The sequence below is a fragment of the Nannobrachium achirus genome, assembly GCF_963921795.1.
Source record: "Nannobrachium achirus genome assembly, chromosome: 10".
Lineage (NCBI taxonomy): Eukaryota > Metazoa > Chordata > Actinopteri > Myctophiformes > Myctophidae > Nannobrachium > Nannobrachium achirus.
In genome coordinates this window covers 33,628,710-33,648,736 of record NC_137819.1, presented here as the reverse complement: position 1 = coordinate 33,648,736, position 20,027 = coordinate 33,628,710, and the positions used below count along the sequence as shown (strand labels likewise).

The following is a 20,027-nucleotide window of genomic DNA, read 5'->3' as shown; positions in this document are numbered from 1 at the left end:
CATGCCGAAGCGCCCATGTGCACGCGCCCATGTGTCCATGTGACCACTTGTCCGTATCCGCCCGGACGGCTAACGCCTGACATTGTGGTTCCCCTGACACATCACTGTGACATCACAGGTGACAACACAGTGATGTCAGATACTCAGAGCAGGGATCTCCATATATAGGCATAAAAGGGATTGTATCCCAGATGATTTTCAACGGTACATCTAGCCAAAGCCATATATGGTCATTTGTATGTTCCAACCCTCACATGATTGGCTGAGAGGCCGCGTATGCCACGCCTCGATAGACAAACCAGGTACAAAAACGTGTCCATTACATTGCATTCTATTTTAATCTTCCATCACCGTGGGCCTGTGTGTCAGCTGTCATATACACATCATATTCAGACAACATATACCGAATGCCATCGTCGCCATGAAGGCTCTGATTCTGGTCGGCGGCCACGGGACCAGGCTCCGCCCCCTGACGCTGAGCGTGCCCAAGCCCCTGGTGGAGTTCTGCAACAAGCCCATCCTGCTCCACCAGCTGGAGGCGCTGGTGAGCGCCGGCGTGGACCACGTGGTGCTGGCGGTGAGCAGCAGCATGTGTGAGCTGCTGCAGACGGAGATGAGGCTCCAGGAGCAGAGCCTGGGCGTCCGCATCTCCCTGTCCGCTGAGAAGGAACCGCTGGGCACCGCCGGACCGCTGGCACTGGCCAGAGAGCTGCTGGCCGCTGCTGATGATGATGAGCCCTTCTTCGTCCTGAACGCCGACATCATCTGCGACTTCCCCTTCGCGGAGATGCTGGCCTTCCACCGGCGCCACGGCAGGGAGGGCACAGTGGCGGTGACGCGCGTTGAGGAGCCCTCCAAGTACGGGGTGGTGGTCGTCTCGGAGACGGACGGCAGCTGCAGCGGCAGGATCAGCCGCTTCGTGGAGAAGCCCCAGAGCTTCGTCTCCAACAGGATCAACGGCGGGATGTACGTATTGGACGGCCGTGCGCTGAAGCGCCTGCAGCCCAGGCCCTCGTCCCTGGAGAAGGACGTGTTCCCGGCCATGGCCGAGGAGGGACAGCTGTACGCCATGGACATGCCAGGGTTCTGGATGGACATCGGCCAGCCGAAGGACTTCCTGACCGGCATGTGTTTGTACTTGCAATGGCTGCGGCAACGCGCGCCCGACAGGCTGCAGCGCACAGGAGACGGTTTCCTGGGCAACGTGCTGGTGGAGCCCACGGCGCAGATCGGACACGGCTGCACCATCGGACCCGACGTCAGCGTGGGAGCGGGCGTGGTCATAGAGGACGGCGTGAGGATCAAGCGCTGCACCGTGCTGAAGGGGGCGCGCGTCCGCTCTCACTCCTGGCTGGAGAGTTGCATCGTGGGATGGAGCTGCACGGTGGGCCGGTGGGTGCGCATGGAGAACGTGACGGTGCTCGGGGAGGACGTGATCGTCGGCGACGAGCTGTACCTGAACGGAGCCAACGTTCTGCCGCACAAGTCTATCAGCCAATCAGTGCCTGAGCCACAAGTCATCATGTGAAGGCCCGACCAGCTCAGTGCTTCTCCCTATCCCCTTTTCAAACTTATCGATCTACAATAGCATGCTGTGAATCTCCAAATGGCTTTTTTTCTTTGGGTTGTTTTGTTTCTGTTATTGGTGTGGTTGCTATAGGAAACACACTATAGTTCTCGGTCCAGGAATCATTTGCCAGCAAAGTGAACCTGCTTTTTGTAAACTTTTGTTTACAAAAAGGTTAAGCTTTTTGGTCATGCTTCACACACTGTTGTCACTGCTGTCATCCATGAATCATGACATCACAATACAGTGTGTATATATAGTATAAATGATAGGACGGACTTCGGTTTCCAGTGGATTCCTCGCCATTTGCCGCAGTCCCATAGGCAAGACGCTATTGTATTCTTTCCGAGGATTATTTGCCAGCAAAGTGAACCCGTGTTTGCCAACTTTCTGAGTAATGTTATCCGGGTTGGACGCGGGCTCTTCACCACCTCGCCCCGCCGCCGCAGCTATCCCCACCCGCACACGTCTGTCCCCTAGGTTTGAGCTAGACGGAGCGGTGTGGAGAGTGGAGTACCAGGCGGGAGCAAGGAATCTGGTGATCAGTGACACAGAGCTGACGCAGTCGGTCTATGCTTTCAAGTGCAACAACAGCACGCTGACCGTCAAGGGCAAGGTCAACGCTATCACTGTAGACTCCTGTGAGAAACTGGGCCTGGTGCTTGACGACGTGGTGGGCGCCGTAGAGGTCATCAACTGCAGAGACATCATGGTTCAGGTGTTAGGCAAGATCCCAACCATCTCCATCGGCAAGACGGACGGTTGCCATGTCTACCTGAACAAGGACTCACTGGAGTGTGAAGTTATCAGTGCCAAGAGCTCAGGGATGAACATTTTGATGCCCGAGAAAGGTGGAGAATTTAGGGAGTTCCCGACAGGCTGAGGCACACGGGAGACGGTTTCCTGGGCAACGTGCTGGTGGAGCCCACGGCGCGGATCGGACACGGCTGCACCATCGGACCCGACGTCAGCGTGGGAGCGGGCGTGGTCATAGAGGACGGCGTGAGGATCAAACGCTGCACCGTGCTGAAGGGGGCGCGCGTCCGCTCTCACTCCTGGCTGGAGAGTTGCATCGTGGGATGGAGCTGCACGGTGGGCCGGTGGGTGCGCATGGAGAACGTGACAGTGCTCGGGGAGGACGTGATTGTCGGCGACGAGCTGTACCTGAACGGGGCCAACGTTCTGCCGCACAAGTCTATCAGCCAATCAGTGCCTGAGCCACAAGTCATCATGTGAAGGCCCGACCAGCTCAGTGCTTCTCCCTATCCCCTTTTCAGACTATCGATATGAATAGCATACTGTGAATCTCCAAATGGACTTTTTTTTCTTTTGGTTGTTTTGTTTCTGTTATTGGTGTGGTTGCTATAGGAAACACACTATAGTTCTCGGTCCAGGAATCATTTGCCAGCAAAGTGAACCTGCTTTTTGTAAACTTTAGTTTACAAAGGTTACGCTTTTTGGTCATGCTTCACACGCTATTGTCACTGTTGTCATCCATCATGAATCATGACATCACAATACAGTATATATATAGTATAAATGAAGGGACAGAATTCAGTTTCCAGTGCAATCCTTGTGCCAGTGCTATAAGCAAGACCCTATTGTATTCCGAGAATTATTTGCCAGCAAAGTGATCCCGTGTTTGCCAACTTTCTGAGTAATGTTATCTGGGTTAGGGTTTGGGTTAGGGGACGCGGGCTCTTCACCACCTCGCCCCGTCGCCGCAGCTACCCCCACCCGCACACGTCTGTCTCCTAGGTTTGAGCTAGCCGGATCGGCGTGGAGAGTGGAGTACCAGGCGGGAGCTCGGAATCTGGTGATCAGTGACACAGAGCTGACGCAGTCGGTCTATGCTTTCGAGTGCAACAACAGCACGCTGACCGTCCAGGGCAAGGTCAACGCAATCACTGTAGACTGCTGTGAGAAACTGGGCCTGGTGCTTGACGACGTGGTGGGTGTCGTAGAGGTCTTCAGCTGCAGCGACATCATGGTTCAGGTGTTAGGTAAGATCCCAACCATCTCCATCGACAAGACGTACGGTTGCCATGTCTACCTGAGCAAGGACTCACTGGAGTGTGAAGTTATCAGTGCCAAGAGCTCAGGGATGAACATCTTGATACCCAAGAAAGGTAGAGAATTTAATGAGTTCCCCATTCCTGAGCAGTTTAGGACTGTCTGGGACGGAAGCAAGCTCGTCACCACAGCCACAGATAGAGGCAGGGGGTGACGAAGTGGGTGACGAGGCACCCTGGGGTGCCGCGATGCCAGTCTAGGGGACCATTAGGAATTCCTCAATATCACTACATCAATATCACTTCACTATGTTAGTAAAACAGACCTGTTATTTTTCTATCTACGACAACACTCGCCACCAAAAATAGCAGATCTACAAGCTCACAACGCGTTGCGTGTGAGCTTGTAGATCGTCTATTTTCGGTGAACCTTCCCCCCCAGAATAGGCACGCTGGGGTTCAAGTGGTTAAACGACAACTAAGTATAACGTTATTTTCAGTCAGTTCTGATGGAAACGGATATTTCTCCAATATGATGTAAGATTCTAAACATTAACAGTGTAATTCAGGGGTGCCGTGGATGAAAAAGTTATTTACAGGGGTGCCCTGAGTCAAAACAGTTTGAAAACCCCTGAGATAGAGGCAGCACATGAGACGGCTGCCCCTCCCTCAACACCACCCGCCACCTTTTGCCCAAACACCTGACTGATCGACCGGCCGACCATCCAGCTAACTCTCACAATGTAGACTGAGATTCGGACCTCACCATGCTCTCTCCTTCCTCCCTATATCAGCCAACCACAGGTTAAGCTGTTCCTTCTATCAGCCAATGAGAGGGCTGCTTGCATGATCTGGAGCATTGCTCCAGCCAATTGCAGGGAGCAGCTTTTTGAATTTGCACGAACAGAAAAGTGAAGGTTTTGGTCATGCTTCACTTCATCATATACCGTATAATATGATATAAGACCGAATTCAATTCCCAGTGGATTCCTCGCGACTCGCACCACGGCAAACACACTTGCAATTTCCCTCTAATTGCAGCTAGTGTGGTTGCCTAGAGGGCACACTGTAGTTCTAGTGTATTTTTTCTTAATTGTGGGCTCGCCTGAAACTGAAAGGCGAGAACACTATGTTATCTTCCTTATTTATTTATCAAGTTCCGCCACGACAGACAATTTTTGTTATAACAATTGGTATTCTCACTGCGTTAGCTCTCTGTTGCTGACAGACAGTAGAGTACAGTTAGTACAGTAGAGGCGCCTCGTGACGTCATCAACAATATTAGCCAAACAGATTTTGCCTTGTTTTTGCTTATCATAACATCTTTAACAGCCAATGAGGGACCAGCATTCCTGGTGATGCCAGTGGTGATGTCACTGGCATCGCCAGTGGTGAGCGCACCTCATGGCGCACAAGTAGGCCATACATGGCCTACTTGTGGTTATAGCTGTGGTTATAGCTGTGGTTATAGCTGTTTAATTGCAAAATCGACTTAATATTAATTCATGTACTTTTCTGTACTTGTTTATTATCTCTGCCTGGCCGTGTGTGTGTGTGTGTGTGTGTGTGTGTGTGTGTGTGTGTGTGTGTGTGTGTGTGTGTGTGTGTGTGTGTGTGTGTGTGTGTGTGTGTGTGTGTGTGTGTGTGTGTGTGTGTGTGTGTGTGTGTGTGTGTGCGTGCGTGCGTGCGTGCGTGCGTGCGTGTGTAAACTATTAGTGCCAGTGCACCCCCCCTCCCCCACCTCAGTGCTCCCCCCGCTTTAAAAAACATTGAGAATCATTTGTTCTTGCATTAATTGGTGCCATTTTACAATGAGCATTAGTGAGGACCAATTATATGAAGATGTAAATAAAAGGGTGAAGTGGTCCTGTCAACATTCAAATAAGTTTGAAAATGTCTCAATTTGTATTTATTTATTTGTTCATTTCTTAAATAGTATAGGTTCAAGTGGTTAAACTGAATGTAACGCTGTATTCACTCGATTTCAGAACTCAGAGATCTTTGGAGGATTTCACTTTAATACGAAGCGCTGCTCCAGGCCAAGTGCCGTTTGATTTAAACCATGCAACACCTGTACATTACAGAGGAGTCTCTCTGAACCACTTTCCCTGGGATGAGGTCAGCCATTACTTCATCCCGCTCCTCGCGCTTTCTCCTCCGAGAACGTGACGACGTGGCGGGACGCGCACACGCGTGTGCGTTTGATCTACGGCCGCTCGTAGGCTACGAACCGTCTGCTCAAGGTCAGCCTGCTCCGTCAACGTCACATCAATCCTTCAGTGGTGTAAACAACCCCCCCCCCCTCTCCCCTCTCCCCCCTCTCCCCCAGAGCGTAATGGCGGAAGGCAGACGTCACAGAACCTGGCTGGAGGGGAGGGGGTTGGGTAGAGAGAGAGGGACCGACAGACATACAGAGAGAGAAATAACAGCAAAAGACAATCTGCAATAAGCCCTATTCACGACCCGCCCACTCAGCATCCCCCCGGTGCTGAAGTCATGTTTTGAAGGGGTAAAACCCTGCTAAGCCCATAGAGTTAACATAGAAATCGCTAATTTAATGCATTTTCCGAATAGTACAGTATAAAATACGGCTAGCATGATCAAGAACACAAGATAGTAAAAGGCACAAAGCGTTATAATTTACTTTACCGTTCGAAATAGTGATTTGTTGGCTTTAAGTCCAGCAATTTCTGTTATAGTTTCCCCTTCTAAACTGACGTCAGCACCAGGAAGTTGCTGAGAAATTTGCTGAGTGGGCGGGCCGTGAATAAGGATTATTAGGGCTGTCACAATTATCATATAATAATCGTCTAATTGCAATTATTTGACATAATCGCGATTATTTGACATAATCGCGATTATTTGACATAATCGCGATTATTTTTCATAATCGTCATAATCGTTTACATGTTGAATTTCTTTTTTAAAGTAAAAAATAGTGGAAATAGCAGATCTACAAGCTCACAACGCGTCGCGATGCGACGCGTTGTGAGCTTGTAGATCGGCTATTTCCACTATCAATGTTATTTGTTAAATATGTCAGTAATTTCTTTGTATATTTAGATTATGTGTCATATCTGCCATGCGCAGCTTCAAAGACTAAAAGCCAAAGAAATGTAGCCTAATTGTCAATGACAAAAACAATTAAATCGTTAATCGCAATATTTTGAGTGACAATTAATCGTCATGTAAAACGTCATAATCGTGACAGCCCTATCTGCAATTACAATTTAGCAGAGGTCACCGTCATGCTGGCTTGTGGTGGACATACAAAACGACTGGACAATAATATGACCAGAAACACATAAAGAGCTAACCCTGAATGAACATAACAGGTCTGTAACTCTGAGAGTGGGGTTGTTCCATTTGTTCACTCTCAGATTTAAGCGAATAAAACAATTTGTGAACCACTAGTACTAGTTCGACTCCTAATGTGCCATAATATGATATGATAGTTACCTACTCCTCCCGCGAGGGAAATTCAGATATCGCAGCCCAACCCAGCTGCTTTTTTTTCAGCTTAACCCAGCTGAACCCAGTGCAGCCCACAAGGAGCGCGAGGGGGGGAGCAAGTGATAGCTGGAGCGTGGAATCGTACCTGCGACCTCTGGGGTCTCCGGAGTCCTAGGTATGGACACTAACCACAGTGTCATAGCCTACATATTCTTAAGAAAACCTTGAGATTTGATGTTCAGTAATTGGGTCTTATGATCAAAATAAGAACACTATGATGGCGTTTACAAAAGAAAATCTAAAATGTGCCACTGCATTTAGGCATTTATCCAGAGCGACTTAACTCTACAAGTGCAAGATTGGAATAAGCATACAGTAGTAAGCATGAACTCTATAGTCGATAAATAATCACACAAATAGAGTGCAGAGAGAACAGTGCAGTGCCTCACACAGAAGCAAGGATACCAGATAAACAATTAACCTTTAACCCTCCATCTGCATAACACGCTGTCTGAATCCCATAACATCTGTGGCAGAAACAAACCCAAAAACACAAGAACAATTGAACGAGAAACCCAGAGAAATGGCAAAGAAAGACGAGATGAAATTGACGACAGAAAGAGGGAGATGATAGTGAAGCAGAGAGCTATAGCCTAGGGGCAGAGAGAGAGAGTCCCTGATGAAGGACTGTGCGGGGGGGATAGGGAGGAGGGGGATATTGGAGTGCTTCCTGTCCTGTGGCTGTGTTTAGACTGGACAGGATGCAGGTGGGGACATCTGGACAGAGTCAACGCCAAAAGGCACACATCTCTTCTCAGGACTCATCGGCATAACGAGCAATAGGCCTATGACACCGGCCTCCATCATGGACGCAATCTATTCGCCGATTCATGGCTCGTTTATACTTTGTCGCACAACGTTGCCGTTTGCCGGAAACCGCTCACAGTGCGTTGCGTCTGCAGGGCATTGTGAGCTACAGCATGTGTTTATTTACAGGGCGGAATAAAGCATATTTTATAGCCTTGCCGTTACACGCGAGGCACCTATAATGGTCTCGGTGTAAATTTAGCCGAACGGCCCGTTCTGTTCGGCGGGACGGGAGCGGATGTGTCGGGGCGATCGTAAAAAACCTGAGCGGCTGTGGGAAATTAGGGGTTTTGGATGGAGGAGGAGGGCGTTGGGTTGCGCGAGTGAACGAGCGCCCATGGAAGCGAGCTGAGCAATCTGGGTGGTCCGCCCTTATTGTCAGGTACATACTTTAATCATGAGTGTTGTTGGGCGTGGGGGGGGGGGGGGGGGGGGATAGGACGCACACCGTTGCCTTTCCTCCGCCCCACAGTGCAGAGTGTCAAAGACAATCAGCAAAGGGGGATATTTTCCTCCTTGTCTTTTCATCTTTCTCTGTCTCTCTCTATGTGTCTATGTCTTTATATCTCTCTCTCTCTCATGCATACACACACACATACTGTAGACATCAAAGGGGGCTTGAGCCCCTGCCCTTTTATCTGTCTGTAAAAAGTGCACTATCCAGTTTTTACTATGGTGAAAGAAATGAAAATGCCTCCTTTCCATGGCATACCTGAAATCCATACCGTTACGCCACATCTCCAGCATTGACTTGATTATGCCTAGTTCAGTGTGGTATCATGCATCGAAAATAGCCGACCTCCACGCTCCATTGGGAGCTTGGAGGTCTGCTATTTTCGATATTTCCACCGTCCCTGCTCTCTCTTAATCTCTATGTCCCTCTGTCTCCACATCTCTCTATGTCCCTATATGTCTCGCTCTGTGTCTACTGCGTCTCTGTGACTCTGTCTCCTTGTCTCTGTACAGCTTTCTGTCTCATCATCTCTCCCTGTCTCGATCTCTATGTATATCTCTGTCTCTATGTCAACCTATATCACTCTCCCTCTCCTACTGTATACATCTCTCTGACTACATCTCTATGTCTCTGTAAGTCTCTGCCTGTCTCTCTGTGTCTCTCCATGTCTCTGTCTGTCTCTAAGTCTCTCCAGGTCTGTTTCTAGTTACCTTCCAAACCGGTGAAAAATATTTACTCCTGAAAACGAAGAGGATAACTTTCCATCTCTGACACCGTTCCAGGAGGCATCTGGCTTGTGTTAGCTGTGTGTGTGTGTGTGTGTGTGTGTGTGTGTGTGTGTGTGTGTGTGTGTGTGTGTGTGTGTGTGTGTGTGTGTGTGTGTGTGTGTGTGTGTGTGTGTGTGTGTGTGTGTGTGTGTGTGTGTGTGTGTGTGTGTGTGTGGTGGAGACTGATAATCATAATAGGAGAATATTGTTCCACTGTCTGTCTCCTCCCGCAGGGGAAGTGGACTGTGGTGGATTCCACACCAGTAAAACCCACAAAGTACCTCACAGAGTAGCACACACACACACACACACACACACACACACACACACACACACACACAGAAAGCATATCAGACTTTCTCTCACACATACACATGCACGGCACGCACACACACGTGCTCTCACATTCTATTACGCACCCACACACTATACACACAGGCTCTCACACTACCCCATATACACGCGCACGCAGTCACACACACACAATTTACCTCCGCTGTAGCGTGTAATGCTTGTTTCTCTCTTATGATTGCGCACACGATACCATAAAACCCGCAGTGGGAGATGCTTCCCTTCACCAGCGCAGCATAGCTTGCGTACCGTGCAACCGCTGAGGTCAAGCATTGGGGCGGGGTTAGGGTTAGCCAGCTCCGTGGTGACGACTCCCTAATGGAGTGCAGTGTTTCTCAACCCCTTTACATTTAAAGGACCCCCCAGTTTGATATGCATGGGCCACGATATGATTGTCTTTTTTTTTATCTCTGGGACACCAATCTACATTGTCAGATCCTCAGTTTGAATTTAAAACTCTCATAAGAGTCAATTTGGTTCCTAACTAATCATTTAGCCGGGGATCCCCTGGAAACCCTTATGGGGGCCTAGGAGGTCCCTGGACCCCATGTTGAGAACCACTGGGCTAGCGCTCTGTTAGGGGAGCACGGGGGTCCGCCACCCCTCAAACCCATGTGCGTTTACGACACAGCCCTCCCTCTCTAGTCAGTGGTAAAAAAATCGATGGGGAATCTAATGTCTGACTTTACCACTTGAACCCTAGCACCCCTTTGCTGGGCAAACATTCTGCAGAAATTGCCTATCTACCATCTCACACAAGGCTTGTGAAGTCCTCTGGGCCAATCATCTTTGGGTCCGCGGCTATATACATGTCAATGGGGGATCCTTAAAGTTTGACAACCACTGAAGTAAATGAATACATTTTATGATGAGCAGCCCTCCTGTTCAAAGAATGCAACGTGGACAGGGTGTTGAGGTGGACATAAACCTTGAAGAGAAGGTGGATGGATGGAGTTTCCTCTCTCCCGACATGGTGCAGTGTGTTCTGGGCAGCCCTCCACGCAGGTTTTAACTGTTCCCTCTGATGCTCAGCCAGAGGCGTGCTAAAGAACAACCCCCGTCAAAGAGACGCATGCAGACCTCCTGAGAACAACGGAACACGCCCGAGGCCTGGAAAAACAACACTTCAAGATGTCTCGCTGTCTTGCGGAGCTCTAACCTGACAAATAGAAGTGGCAAGTGGACAACTCGTTTTTATCAACAGGGTCGACAGTGGCGAAACATCAAGGCCTGATTTTACACTGTAGTATCCTTGTTATGTATGTATCCACTGGTGGATTAGATCAGTGGTTCCCTAGGCTGAAAGAGCCCGGCCATTCTATGACCCAGAAGGGCGGGGATACGAGCCGCTGGATCTCATCGGCCAGTAGCATTTGTTCACTGATCTCTTTTTTTCAGGAGCTTAAAATTGCTCCCTTTGAACTTCAAAGGGGTTGTGAACTGCAGTAGTTGATTGAGCCATACAAGTGTCAATAGCTCGTTAGTGATCTCTCGTATCAATGAAAGCATCAAAGACAACGACCTGTTTGATGCCTGTAATAGAGTGGAGGGGGAATGTGTTTGTATACACACAGACTCGCCTTATTGGCTGAACCACAGTTACTGGGGGCTTTACCCATGCTTTTCTTTCTTGAAAATCCTGGATCCCGAGGTTAGTGGTTCCCAAACACTGGTCACGGACACATTTTTAAAGCTGCTTGTAGATCAGCAATTTTCACTAGTTCCCAGGGAGAGATCAAATGTAAAAGCACCTCAGAATGGTAGAAGGAGTATACTGGAGCAAACACGGACTTTTAGAGCCTTTTTTATTAATACAGGGTGCAGGCAAGAGTGACAACGTTTCGATGTCAATACATCTTCGTCAGGTCAATCAGATGTATTGACATCGAAACGTTGTCACTCTTGCCTGCACCCTGTATTAATAAAAAAGGCTCTAAAAGTCCGTGTTTGCTCCAGTATACTCCTTCTACACATTCAAGTCCTGTTCCTGAGATGCAACGGACCGGCCTGAACTAGGCTAGAGGCGCGATGGATACTCCTCATGCACCTCAGAATGGTACTTTGGTACAGTACCAGAGTAAATACTTTCCAACACTGAATTCATTCATTTATGACTTAAAGAGTAAAAGCTTTAACCAAATGGACCCTCCCATTTGGTTAAATTTTTAGATTCTCTCAGAGTTAGACAAACTACTGTGTAAGCGTAGTTTTCACCGCAATATTGTGGGCTGTCTTCTTTCTGCCAGATATCTGTTCGCAATTTTGCTGTTAACGGCCCCAATTGGGCCATTACACAGCCATTTAGCGGGTTGAAGGTTGTGATTGCAGTGCTGCGCTACCGTCAATGATGTCCTCATAAACGTCTTCAGAGATTACTGTTACATTCTCACTGGGGCGCACATGATCCTAAATGAAATGTTAATGTTTAATGTCATTAGACATTTTGGATGATTATATAACTGTGTTTTTTTTTAATTAGTTAAACTTGACTTAATGAATCTCTATTTTCAGCACGCAACACCTGAGAGCAACCAAACATAAAATGACTCCCCTAACAGCACAGCAATGCATTTGCGACCTCTGTAACAATGTAGGCGCTATGTAGCGTCGGGAGCGTTTGCTCATTGGGAAGATGCATTTGTGACGTTGCTTTTTTAGCTCCTCGCACTTGCAATTTCCAAATGCATCTTTCTAGTTTTTTTCATAGATGGATCTGTATATACGTGAGAATGTGACTTCAGTGTGCATGCAGTTTGTGCATGTACTGTATATGCTTCGATGCAGTAACTGTGAGACTGTCATGATTTCATGAATGGAACCAAAACAGACCCTTATAAGGAGTAGTTCACCCAAAATTCTTCTTATTTTCTATCGATAATTTGATGGAAGGAGACTCTTTGACCAGAGACTCTGGTCAACACATTATTGGCTTAGGAATTCGACAAAAACAAAAAAGAATCTCTGTGAATTCAAGGCTTCAAGGGCAGTGTAATTGATAGAAAATAAGTATATTTTTGGTTAGACTACTCCTTTTAAAGGGTCCGTTTTGGTTCCATTCATTGGAGTCGCAGAGCTAAATTAACACCCTGGAGTTTTACTGTGTACTATTACGCCGTGTCCTCATTTCAGAGTCGTGTTGTTGTTTGTTACGTGAGGTCATTTGTCCCCATTCACACACCACGACAATAAATAGGGCCGCGAGGGACACTCAGCGAGCGGAGTCGTGACATGGCCGTCAGACAAAAGGCGACAAAGGGTTTCTATTCGTGGGGGCTTTAGTGGGCTGATGAGGACCTGGGAGGCTTTGTAGAGTACTCCTTAGACGATGTGTGTGTGTCTGTGTGTGTTGGAAATAGGGGGAGAGGGGGGGGTGTGCTCAGCAAGCTAGGCGGGTTACCAGACTCTGACTCAATGTTTTGGTGTTGCGTGTCCCGCAAAATCTTATGTTACCCTCGTCCTCTCCCCCCGTGGGTAAGTTAGAGGGGGGTTGTTAGCTTGATCCGGTTCCTTTGCATTCAAGGTGAGTGACAGGATATGAAACGGAGAACAAGGCCGCTGTGGATTTGAGGATTTGCTCGAACAAAAACACAAGATCGCGAAGGCGAGCCAACATCCACAGAGAGGTGCACGGACCCCAAGGGGAGAATCAATCTGTTCTCTCTGGTCTCGCAATGAAAGCACAAAAAGCCTTCCAGTAGCAGCGTTATGCACCGCTGGGCTGAATTAGCTCTATAGCGTGGGTCGCTGCTGCCCCTTGTAGAATTAATTTAAACCTTGTTGAACTGGGCGTCCCTATTTCTGGCACGTCATTATGAACAAAAATTTTCAAAACTGTTCAATTGTTTTTGGGTGGAGGGTGGGTGGTTAAAGGACAACTTTGTTGTTTTTTTTTACAACAAGGGTTCATATTTTAGATTGTAATTAGAGAAAAGAAAAGATGGGTGTTAAAATGTTTTCATTTACTGCATTCTATTGTTTTAGCGATTTTAGTACTTTGATTTCAGTGGGTGGGGGCATGCGTACAAGTGGCTAAATATGTATTTTTTAGACACAATAAGCCATCAATTTATTTGTTACTATATACCAGCCCCCATAAGTCACATCAGCCCATGAAAGATTACAGTGCATCTTGGGAATGGGCTTATTGTGTCTAAAAAGACATATTTAGCCACTTGCATGCATGCCCCCACATGCATGCAAATCAAAATCGTTAAAATCACTAAAACGATAGAAAGAAGTAAATGAAAACATTTTAACACTCATCTTTTCTCTAATGACTATCTAAAATATGAACCCTTGTTGTAAAAAAAACAAAGTTGTCCTTTATACATTAAAAATAATTTCAAAAATAAATTGTCTTGACCCGTGGAGCTACTGCCGAGTCCTGGGACTCTCCATAAAGTACACTATTACACCAAAAGGATCCTCATTTCAGGAGGTACTATACCTTTGGCTGCTTTGAAGGCCAGCATCAGTGTTTTGTACTCTGTGCGGGCAGCAACCGGGAGCCAGTGGAGGGAGCGGAGAAGGGGGGAGACGTGAGAATTTTTGCTGGTTGAAGACCAATCGTGCCGCGGCATTTTGGATCAGTCGGAGAGGCTTAAGTGCACATGCTGGGGGGAAAGATTGATGGATGGATGAAATAAAGTGGGACAAGTAGCCTACTATAGTCTGGAAAGCATGCAGATGCCAATGCCATGCCATAGCACCCCAAATCATCACTGACTGCGGAAACTTCCCAATGGACTTCAAGCAACTCTGACTTCAGAATGTTGACATTTCTCTATATTATACGAGTGGTCTCGTATAATATTGTAATATTTTTAGGTAATATTGATTTTTGATATTCATGAGCTGTATGCCATAAAAATCAAAAATTCAAACAGAAAGATTTTGAATGTTTCACTGCATGCGCAATGTTTCTATAATATATGAAAGTTTCGATTTTGGAATTATATTACAGAAGAAATTTTACTTTTACACAGCATTATAATTTTTTGCAAACGATCCCATAACCCATATTACACACCCATATCAAATCACATTAAGCCCACATACAAACACAACACACTTTGCCCTTGCAAGGGCTATTTACACATAAAAATTACTTATAGTATGTATAGTGTATTCTTTCTTTGTCAGATCAATCAAAGAGCAAAAAGGGGTTACCATCCAACACAAAAAACACGTGTGCACGCACGCACACACACACACACACACACACACACACACACACACACACACACACACACACACACACACACACACACACACATGGACAGATAAAAACAGTTCCCCGGGGGCGGGCAGGCATCTGGGCATGATGGATCACGCAGCCTTTTCCATTATTATGTCGTGTTACGATTAATAATGCATGTTTCCTGAGGCCTTAATTACCTCCGCCCACACCCTAAGACACAACAAACACACGCACACTCACGCACACACACACACACACACACACACACACACACATAATACAGGCAAACTCGACACCATAACTTCTGCATACAAAAACACATGTTCTCTTTATCCATTGTTGCCCGCTGCCAAATTTTGAGCATTGATTTAACTCAGAACCTAAAGGGGTAGTTTTCGGTGTGGTGTGGCAGGTAAGCCTAAAATAACATCTACTTTGGCCAGGGAGTTCAATCTAGTTAATAAAGTATTCAATCAATCAAAAAGATGTTTGGGAGGCCCGGGTTCATGTTAACACCCACACAAGATGAGAGTGGATGGGGTCTACTGAACATCAGACCGTAACCACTCCTAACAGAGTTAATCTAAAGACCATAAACCGTGAGAAAGCATACTGAGGTGGGATGTAGGGATTATTATCAAATCAAAAAGCCATGAATCCTCTTTATGAACGTGTGCTGGCAATTCTTGGATTTGAATGTTATTTTTCTAATGTTGCGCATTAGGAACAAAGCCTAGACAAACACTTTATTTAACCAGCGTAGGTAAAGATTTGCAATGCGACTTTGCAATGCGAGTTTTGTCATCTGTCGTCTGATGCAACTGCACGGTAAAGACATTGCATTGTTTGAAGTGGAACTGCGAGCTGCTCGGAAAAGGTCTGACTGCACATACCTCGAAAGAGTTTGAACCTGCATAAACCCAAGCCCCTGTTTGACATTTGACTGATAGTGCTGTTAAACAAACAGAGAAACTAGTGGTCAATGGAGGATGTTGTTGTCTGGCTCTGTTGTCTGTACTACAACAGCTCAGTTGAAGACGTTCTATCAGGCTGTGTTATGGCCTGGTATGGAAGATAAACCTACAACGAGTGGTGGTGCGATGGGCAAAATCTCGATATTTCGATCTCCCGCTGTTTCGAATCCCCAGTACTCCGGTTACGGTAAGGGTTAGGATCAGGGTTAAGGTTAGGGTTAGGATTAGGGTTAAGGTTTAGACTTATTCACCAGGTTAGCATTCACCTGCATCGGCAGGTTAGCGCTCACCAGCGTTGGTAGGTTAGCGCTCACAAGCGACGGCAGGTTAGCGTTCACCCGCGATGGCAGGTTAGCGTTCACCAGCGATGGCAGGTTAGCGTTCACCCGCGATGGCAGGTTAGCGTTCACCCGCGATGGCAGGTTAGCGTTCACCCGCGATGGCAGGTTAGCGTTCACCCGCGATGGCAGGTTAGCGTTCACCAGCGATGGCAGGTTAGCGTTCACCAGCGACGGCAGGTTAGCGTTCACCAGCGACGGCAGGTTAACGTTCACCAGCGATGGCAGGTTAGCGTTCACCAGCGACGGCAGGTTAGCGTTCACCAGTGATGGCAGGTTAGTGTTCACCAGCGACGGCAGGTTAACGTTCACCAGCGATGGCAGGTTAGCGTTCACCAGCGACGGCAGGTTAGCGTTCACCAGCGACGGCAGGTTAACGTTCACCAGCGATGGCAGGTTAGCGTTCACCAGCGACGGCAGGTTAACGTTCACCAGCGATGGCAGGTTAGTGTTCACCAGCGATGGCAGGTTAACGTTCACCAGCGATGGCAGGTTAGCGTTCACCAGCGACGGCAGGTTAACGTTCACCAGCGATGGCAGGTTAGCGTTCACCAGCGACGGCAGGTTAACGTTCACCAGCGATGGCAGGTTAACGTTCACCAGCGACGGCAGGTTAGCGTTCACCAGCGATGGCAGGTTAGCGTTCACCAGCGACGGCAGGTTAACGTTCACCAGCGACGGCAGGTTAACGTTCACCAGCGACGGCAGGTTAGCGTTCACCAGCGACGGCAGGTTAGCGTTCACCAGCGACGGCAGGTTAACGTTCACCAGCGATGGCAGGTTAGTGTTCACCAGCGATGGCAGGTTAGCGTTCACCAGCGATGGCAGGTTAGCGTTCACCAGCGATGGCAGGTTAGCGTTTGCCCTGTGAGATGGGCAGAGCGCATAATGGGAGGCGAGCTCCCCGCACTCCAGGAACTGTTCAAAAAGCAGCGTGTAGTGAAAGCCCAAGGCATCATCAAGGACAAACATCAGCCAAGTCACACACTGTTCAACCCCCCTACACCACGACCACGGCCGGGCAAGGGGGCCCACAGGTTCATGAACAGCTTCCACACGGCTGAACAAGGCATGAGCCAGCTTGATGAGAGGCGGCGTAGTCAGGCTGGTCTCAGACCTTTGTTCTTCCTTGGACCTACCTATGGATTAGACCAGGGACAAGTGACTTGGACTTTTTCTTTGCTCTTCCTCATGGACCTAACTGCTGATTATACCAGTGTCAGTCTACCTTGTGGAATATGTGGTCGACACGCGCAAGCATTTTGCATCTTAATCCCATGTACAACACATTGACTTTTGTTCATTTTTTGTTTAGCTAGTGCCTTAACTACCGTTCATAAATACCTGACATAAACTGCTATGCTCACGCACCTTTATATCTTATCTCAGGTACTATGTGTAAATATGTAGATAATTAGTTTTTCTTTGATTGATCTCCCCCCCCCCTTATTCAAACATTTCTTATTTTTTAGTTTTTGTTTTGTGGAAATAACAATATGATGGCTCTAGTCTACAGTATGCACAAAAATTTCCTTTCCACTTTTCCTCCACTGTGATGTGATGAAGCTGATTCTGAGTCAAGTTTGGATTTGCCAGTGTTCTGTTGTGATACAAGAGAGAGAAATATCTACAGATAGACTTGTAACAAATGCCAGTGCCGTCCTTGTCTCCTTCCTGCAATGTGCATTCCTCCTCCTCCGTGATGCCGCTGAAATCTCACACAAGCTCTCCGCGAAACATTAGCCTACATTTTGCGCACACTTCAAAACTGATGAAACGCCAAGAAACGTGGCGGGCAGACCCCCGTTCCCATCAGCCACGGAGTCGGTTTTAATGGAGCGATGCTCGGCTTTCATCTCCCTCCTGTGAGTTGCAGTGCAACCGGTTCATTAAAAGCTCCGCGCAAGGTAATTTGCGAGGACTGACAGCTTGTTGTTGCCTAGCTGAATATAGTTAAGTGTGTATGTTGTGTACACCGTACACACACACACACAAAATCACTCTCCTGCCTGTTTCCTCCGACTCCCCATTCCGCCGCTGGCCTAGCCCTCGTTCAGCCCCTGTGTATTCCGATGCATGGGAAATAATTGGCCATGCCTTTCATCGCAGGATTAGCAGGATAAATCTCCTTTTGGGTCGGAGCAGCGCTAAGAGTCGTTGAAATCCTGTTACATGCGGGTATTATCCTGCAATTAATTGCCTTTTGCGAGCGCTAAGCTCCACGCTCTCTCGCGTTCACTCACTTTGATACATTCAGCACTCATGAAGAGTGAAGACTACACTCTGGAAGGAGTTTGAGAGGTTGAGGGACTTGTGAAAACCGACAAATAGCAATGATAAGACCTCTCGGATAACTCATCTAAGTGTAAAGCCATCATAGTCTAAGGTTAAGAGCTATCACCTCACCGTGGTGTAGTTTTCTAGCTATCACCTAAAAATGTATAACAAAGCCTAGGTGATACCTATAAAACTACACCGCGGTGAGCTGATAGCTCTTCACCTTGGACTATGATAGAGGCTTCAGTCCGTCTGTCCGTCTGTCTCTCTGTCTGTCTCTCTCCACAAGTGTCATGTGGGCCCACCCTGTGATGTTCTAGCTCCAGGGTCCTCTCAGTCCCGAGACACTGTATGAGGGGGTCTTTATACCAGGACGATTGGAAACGCTGCCGGTCTCGTTTTGGATTTATTACCCAAAAAACGTCGCGTTTACACCTTGTTGTTGGTTCGTTTTTCTGTGTTTATACTACAAGTTGACAACGCATGAATTCAAGCAAAATGTGTCATGTTCCCAGCCTACATAGGCCTATACTGTGTATTTACCCTTCAACTATAAAATATATATTGTTTTTAATGAGACATGCTTTGTAATTAGGCTATGCTCCCAAATCCATATTATTATCGTCTGTTCGCATATTCAATGAGTCCCGCAAAAGGAGGTTTTTAGCGAGGTGAAGTGAAACACCAACAAAAGTCACCTGGAAGATGAAGGTCGGAACATTTATAGCCTATGGAGCATATTTCTGGACATTATCTACGGGATGGGCTATATTAAGTGAGTTCTGTCTTCTATCTGCAACACAGAAGTAGGCTATAACGCACCATGCGAGGCAGCTAACGGAGTAGCCTACAGAGGCACATATGGGTATGGTAGTCTACCATACCTTGATTACAAGGGAAAATAATAAAATGTAGCCTACTTCTTAAAATAAATTCATCATGCCTGTTGCTAAGTATTGGCAACATGACTGTCTTGCATGCGTGCCTTGCACGTGCAAGACCAGACAACAGTCATGTTGCCATACCTTAGCTCTTACTGAACTGACGCACTGCACTGGGATGCGGCGCAATGGAGGATGATGTGCCGTCGCCGTCGCAAAATAAACTAACGGAATAAATTAATGAACTGACGCCATACGCCACTGGCAGTCTGTTATTTCACTGGAAGTCACAATCATAGCCTTCCGTTATGGCTTTAAGTGAATTGCCTAGTTTGGAAGCAACATGCGTGCCTTAAGAGGAGGCTAGACGCACTGGAGAGAAAAAGCGACATGATTTCTTTGACTGGAGGAGAGGGAGCGAGGATATGGAGGAAGTTTTTGTGATGGTCTCTGACTGACTGGACAGTTATGTTTATTCTGTCTGTCTGTCTGTCTGTCTGTCTGTCTGTCTGTCAGCAAGACTCAGCATATTACAATAACTCACTCATTACCTGAAGTCCGCTGCGTCTGTGATGTGGCGCGGTGCATGAAGAATTAATCCAGTATTTTTTGGTGAGAAGTTGAAAAAGGGGAACGCAAAATAGTCATTAATCATTGGTTTGCTTTGCTTAGAATGGAATACCATAGCCTAATGGTTTAATTTAACTTTGCGGAGAGGAGAGCTGTTGCAACTCCGACAGGCCAGCTAGGGTACCAGCCCAGGTGCGACGACTTGTGCGTAATTAGACATTTTTAAAAGGCTTTCATATAGACTACTCCTGACATTTTTCAAATGAGGTTTGTGCTAATAGATCACTGGGCTATTTTCTGGGTTTTAATTAGGCCT

At 47.3% G+C, this 20,027-nt stretch overlaps 1 protein-coding gene across 1 annotated transcript; it reads left to right on the top strand.

Moving 5' to 3' along the window:
* Positions 1-421: 421 nt before the first annotated feature.
* On the top strand, positions 422-1,528 carry LOC308292143 (mannose-1-phosphate guanylyltransferase catalytic subunit beta-like; the record flags this gene model as incomplete). Its single annotated transcript, XM_080734408.1, has 1 exon — positions 422-1,528. The coding sequence occupies one exon, from the start codon at positions 422-424 to the stop codon at positions 1,526-1,528; it is 1,107 nt and encodes a 368-aa protein (XP_080590534.1).
* Between the last annotated feature and the right edge of the window lie 18,499 nt (positions 1,529-20,027).